Source organism: Sinocyclocheilus anshuiensis, unplaced genomic scaffold, assembly GCF_001515605.1.
Source record: "Sinocyclocheilus anshuiensis isolate Anshui unplaced genomic scaffold, SAMN03320099.WGS_v1.1 scaffold2012, whole genome shotgun sequence".
Lineage (NCBI taxonomy): Eukaryota > Metazoa > Chordata > Actinopteri > Cypriniformes > Cyprinidae > Sinocyclocheilus > Sinocyclocheilus anshuiensis.
In genome coordinates, this window is record NW_015555967.1 from 268752 (window position 1) to 275125 (window position 6374).

General features: G+C 39.5%; 2 protein-coding genes across 2 annotated transcripts in view; one reads left to right on the plus strand and one right to left on the minus strand.

Annotated features, from left to right (window-relative positions):
• LOC107676019 (uncharacterized) overlaps positions 1-6095 on the minus strand; it is a 35118-nt gene extending 29023 nt beyond the window's left edge. Inside the window, exon 1 of the mRNA XM_016470541.1 lies at positions 6044-6095. The gene's annotated coding sequence lies outside the window, so the exon portion shown is untranslated. The remainder of the gene's footprint in view (positions 1-6043) is intronic.
• LOC107676021 (flavin-containing monooxygenase FMO GS-OX5-like) overlaps positions 5683-6374 on the plus strand; it is a 14907-nt gene continuing 14215 nt past the window's right edge. The window contains 2 exon segments of the mRNA XM_016470543.1: positions 5683-6070; positions 6288-6315. Of these exon segments, the coding sequence (XP_016326029.1) occupies positions 6297-6315 (19 nt within the window). The 5' untranslated portion in view covers positions 5683-6070; positions 6288-6296.

Consider the following 6374-nt stretch of genomic DNA (forward strand, 5'->3'; position numbering starts at 1 on the left):
ATTTTTGGGGGGGGGGGGGTCAACCACTTTTGCACTGGTTGGTTTTAAAGGAACTCAGTTCTAGGAACTAGCCACGGCAGTCCCCCAATAACAAAATTTTCCCCTAGGGCCCACTATTTTCCTGGTTGCACTTGCATCACCATGCACCAGGAATTCTTGAGTGACATAAGCCAGCTTACAGTGACGCCATTCAACAACATCAGCAGCTGGAGGATAGAGAAGTACCTGGACTTCAGCATTGGTCCATCTATCACAGTTTTCTATGTTCGTGGAGTAAGTATATGTAAACTGTGTGTTTATACAACTTTTGTTTGTGGCCAATCAACATAGTTCATTTTGTGCTGGGTTAGACCCTACTACGCTAATTTAGTCCTCCCAAAAGGCATTTCCTATAATTAAAATCGTAAATTCCTGCGTGCAAACAAGACAAAAAATGGGAACATATTGCATAAGAAACATCGGCACCCATCATTTTTAAAAAGCCACGTAGAGACACAGTTTTACATAAACTTGCTCCACGAACATGGAAAATAGAGATAGATGGACCAACGGCAAAGTCCAGGTACTTCTCTGTCCTCCATCCTCTAGTTTTTGAAGTTGCTGACTGACGCGCTTAAATGACGTCATTGTCGGATGGCTTCAGAGTTCCTACTGGCGGTGCGAATGCAACCAGGTAAATAGCCCTAGGGGAAAATTTCGTTCTCAGGGGAGCACCTTGGTGGCTAGTTCCTATAACTGAGCTCTTATAACTACCTGGTGTGAAAGCCCCTAGTGAACAGTTCTTAAAAGAACCATGATTTTTTTTAGGTTGAAGAACATTTTAATCTAAACAGCCTTTTTCACTCTAAAGAACCATGAAAGTTCCAGTGCTCCAAGGTTGCAATGTTGAAGGTTCTTCATGGAACCAACAATGCCAATAAGGAACACCACTGCAAAAAAAACATTTTGGAACCTTTATTTTTAAAAGAGTACTGAGCTTATGTTCAGTTACTTAGTAAGGTGGTCAAGTATACAAGTAGAGATCTTCTTGCATGTTGCTATCATAAAGGCAATTTAGCTATATAAAACAATGAACTACGAAACGTCTGTCCAATATCTCCTTTAGATGCACATGTCCAATGGGGGGGGGGCTTTAAAGGTGGAAAGGGTGAGTGGGTAACTGCCCACTCCTGAGCACCATCAGAACATGACTTACAGCTGAATGGGCCACCAACCTCAGGCAAGAGTGTAATTGGCAGGAAATAGAGGCAAGGGGGACAGATTTGAGGGCATCACCACGTAAACACACACACGAACGCACATATGCACAAACACACACAGAAACACACACACGTTCGAGCCCCAGGGTACCACAGCATCTCCACTGCAGTGTGTCAGAGCAGCTGATAATCCAAACACGTAAGCAGCTGGCAGGACGAGAGTGACATGGGAAGTTGGTTTTTACTGTTATCATCATAACTATTATCATTATCAGCCCAAGCAGCAGCAGGTCCCCTTCATCTGGGAGCGGTGCGTCATACGGCTGGGTCGAAACCATGAAGTGCAAGGAAGCAACCTGTGCTGAATGTAAAATACAAAGACTGGGGGAAAAATGGGTTGATTCACTCCATTCTTTCGATTTCTCTGCCTCTCCCTATTTCGCTCTCCCTCACCCCCTCGTCGCTCTTGTCCTTCTCAATTTTATGTTTTTCTTGAACTAGCACAGATCCATTTCTCTGCTTTTTAAGGATTTGCACAGTCTCCTATTCTGTACGGGACACTGTGACAATGAAAGCACCTACATGTCCTCTCGTACATTGATTTTCTTTCCCGCTCACATACTCGCGCCCCCTCGCCATGTATACCGCGGTAAGGCCGCGCCACTGTACGCTGGTGGGCTGAATGCTCATGCCTTTCGGAGACAAAGAACCACCAGTTGTCTTGTCTCTCTCAAACACTGTCTTTCTCCGTTCCTCCCCCACTGGACGACATTCAAACCCCCGCAAGAGTTTATTCGCGTTCTTCTGAGACTAGCATCTTTTCTCTTATCTCCGATTGGCACATATCGGAGGGCGAAAGGAATCATCATATTTGGGTTTTTTTGGACGTCTCCCACTCCGACAACCCACTGCAAACACGGCACACAATGCCCGTCATCATGCTTTAGGGCGCCAAATCAGAGAGGGTGACTTACTGCTGCCATCAAGTGGCCTTCAGGGAAACCGCAACCTGTTGCTCATAAAGATTCACAATAAACCCGTAGTGTACATAGGCCCAAACCTGCAGAAATTGAAAATAAATAAATGTAATAATAAGATTTTTTTAAATTTAGGAAATAATGGAACTTATTCAAACAATTACAAAAGTTTTGATTGTTTTTAACTAATTTAATTTAAAATAATTGTAATTAAATGAAGTTTTTTTATTATTATTAATTTTATTTATGAACATGCATTTTTTTTCCATTTACTCTCACTTTTCTCATTACTTTTCTGTGTGCAACATGGAAATTAAGCAGATGGCAACTGCATTTGCCTTGTAGTGCTGCATTTTCCATATGCTACAAAATAGTCTGCATGTTCAAAATAGCATCTGCATCAACTATAATCTATTATTTGATTATCCTAGTTCATTTAGATAAGATGGTTATACTAAAACAAATTTTTATACGATACATCACAAACTCACTTTCTCACATAATTACCTTTAGGATGTATAATAAGTTTTTTTATAGCAATAAAGACTGCACTTACTGGTTTCAGGCATCTGAGCATTGTCGCTCGTTTTCTCAAAAGTAAAGTAAAAAATGTTGTCGATAACCTGGTCTTGCAGGGTTTCAAGTAAACGCACTTTCCAACAGTGTCTTAGGCTGTCTGTAAATAACATTAATGATTATGGATGCCAAGTACATAATTGACTGAGGAGGTGGATGCAGGAGGTTTATCTTTCCCAGTGGGGTTAATCAGGTTAAGTACAATGTTGTCATGTGTGCTTGACGCTAATCCTGCCTAATCTAAGGACATTATGTTGATACATATCCAAAAGGTGGAAAGATTAATGCTTCAGAAACAAAATGCAAACCAGTGATGTGACAAGAATATGTTATCTGGACTAAAACAAATTTTATGTTCCCGTCCCACGTGCCTGTGGGACAGGACTCCTCATCTTCCTGAGGGTTTTTAATACTCCATCGGATGTGACTGATCAACGACCCCTTGAACAAAAGCTCTGAGACGAATGCAAATTTCATGGTGTCTTAAAATAAACATGTTATAAATAAATATGTGTACTGTAATGCTACTACATATTTTTCTCTCTCTCTCTTTCTTTATGCATTGCTCTCATTCACTCAAATCTTCAAGAATGGCCTGAATTGTTTTGTTTTGAGGTTTTTTGGGAGGGATGTTATATATGTGTATGGACATTTTGTCATTGTGGTGGCTGAATGGTTAAGGATGTGGGCTGCTAACAAGCATGGAAGGATCATTCTGTACAGTAGTACAGTAGGAGTGATCCATGAACTGGAGACAACAAGCCTTCTGCATTAACACTGGCACAATATTAGTGATACTGTACTAATCACACATAAGATCCTTGAAGATCCTTGACTAAGTGGCATAAGGCCCACAAAATAACTTATTCTGGGCAAACAATGCCCACTTAGAATGGAAGAGATGTCTAAAGTGGGCAAACACAGTTTAATTGTTTTTATGTGATATAGGAGCTCAGTTATTGGAACTAGCCACCAGGTCGATCCCCTGAGAATTAAATTTTCCACTCGGGCCATTTTCCTGGTTTCCATGCGCACCACCAGTAGGAAATCTAAAGTGACAAAGCGGCAGACAGCGATGTCATTTAAGCATGGCATTCAATCTCTAGAAATGGTTGTACAGAAAACAGGACATTTCAACATATAGAAAACAAATACTCCTGAAAGTTGCATGAAGTCATCCAATCAGATTAGAGCTTGCCAGATCAAGAAAGTGCTCACCAGGTTTTCAATGGGCATCAGATGAGCGGACGGTCAGCAATTTAACTCTCTGAGGCTATGGTATTAAATTTGCGATGAAACGGAAGTAGCAACAGATCTTTTCTTCCATATTGTGACTTACATTCAAATAAAAAGATTATCGCAAAAAAAAAAGGTGGGGCGGGGACTTGGTTTTATGATTAAGTTGCTGAATGGATAGAGGCAGATCTGAATGCAGGCTTGCAGTCGATTGTAAGAAAACAGCAGAGTTGAATTTGGACTAAATGATTGGAGAAGTTCAGCATACATCACCAGAGAGAAGTTATAAGATCTACATGCGTTTAGAAAATAGATAGGGTCAACTTTCATTTCACTTCTGTCCTAAAAGCAAAGTGACTAGTATCAGTAACTAAGCATGTTACTACACAATGAAAGGTAATATCTAAAACTGAATGGCCTTGGAGCCTCTACAGCATAAGAGCTGACTGGTGTATAAGTTTCCAATCTCACTATTTTGACCCAGCTATTTGGATAATTCATGCACCATAATTGAGGAGCAAACAGTTTTAAGTTAGTAAATGTCCTCTACTATAATCATATCACTGATCTGCAGAATGAAGCACATCATCTTTATCTTTGTCCATCCTGCTCTGTAGACATTCAGACCAGAGCAGAGAAGCTCTAATAAAATGCCACCATCGGATCAGTGAGCCTGATAAATGTCAGTAAACTCCAAGTTTACTCGAGTCAAAGACATAACTTTGGAGGGAAAAAACGGGATTGTATTTAGAGGCAGAAAATAGAAGCACTCTGTACTCGATGGAAAAGATAATCCACAAAGTACAAAAGACTGACGTTGTACCTTCAACTTTCTTACTATAATTTATAGCCAGTAAGGTTTCAGACAGTTAACCTCAATATTAACATTTAGTAAATGTAGAGACACATGCTAGACGTTTCCTACAACTGAATCGTTTTCATAAAAGCCTTGTATACTATAGGCTTAATATACTCGGAAAAAAAAAGTCTGCCTGCAAGTGAATTATGCATAATTATAACAATGCAATTTAAACTTAATTAAATATAATTAACTTGAATATTATCTTTCTGGTGATTTGCTATGTAATGTAACATAAATTCTCTGTACGTACTTTAGCCTCGAGCATTTACTGTATGCTCCACTCAGTGCTTGTCTGACATTATCAAATTCGATAAAAATGGTAGCCTACAATTATGTGAACTTTTAATACAAAGTAAAGAAATTAGTATTAAGCTAAAGTACATTCATAAAGAGTTTACAGTTACTGATGTAATATAAGTTTTACACTCAGGGAAAGCATTTTTACACTTTTAAATTAAAAGAGTGTTTTACTCACAAAATATTATCAGGGGAAATGGTTCTCAAGGTAGTATACAGTATTCTGTTCATTGTCAGACAAGGATTTATCAGTAATATTTTACCAGGGCTGGTGCCTAGTAAAAAGGGCCTAGCGATGCCCTGCTGTGAATATTTCTCTAGTCAATTGACAAAAACGTGTCTAGCTAGAGTAAACTGGGTGTATATAATTGTAACTCTATACTTAAAGTAACCTCTCTCTTAGCTTAAGAGAATTTTACATAAAATAGTTAAAAAAGACTGACTGAGAGACAGCTTGTGCCTATTTTGAATTCATTGCACGCGCTTTATACCACCCGCCCCCCTTCACAGCCAGTCAGATAATTTCTTAGGAAAAGAAACGAGGGAAAAGTGTTAGGAACGGTGTTGGTATCGTGAACCTTTTAAAGAATTGGCAGTGGCGTATACAGTGAGAGTGTGTGTCTCGTTACTGATACGAACTGGCAGTTATAAAATGAGCTTGCCGGAAGATTTTCCTTTCAGCCAATGCAGCCGTCCCACAGCAAACAACAGAGGAGAAATCCATATTGATTGGAGGCAGCTGACTCAAAGACATAACTGAAGTTCACATTAGTGACACATTATTCAACTGTTGTGGTGACCAAGCATTTCTTTTCGAAAGGCCTTCAAAATGGGGGATTATGCTCGCTAAATCTCCGCAGTAAACAGCTTTGTGTGTAGTGTGTGTGAGTGATTACCGGCGTTGAGTTTCCGATCCAGAACAGGTAATTGCTTCTGACTCATATGAGATCTGCAGGTGTGCTGATAAAGAGCGACAGTGCGCATGCGCACATTTGTCAAGGAAAATCAAATCATTATTTATTTACATAAATTACGAGGAATTATATAATATCGGAATGGAAAATAATTTTTGCGTTTTCATTCTGAAACTTTATTTATTGTTCTCTGTTTATTTCTGTATGGGGTTCATTTTTCTTGTAGCTGTGGAGAATGGAGCAGAGGAGTAATGGTGCGTTCAAGTCATGTCGGATAGATCGTATTTACGAGTTGAACGCACATGAACGCCTC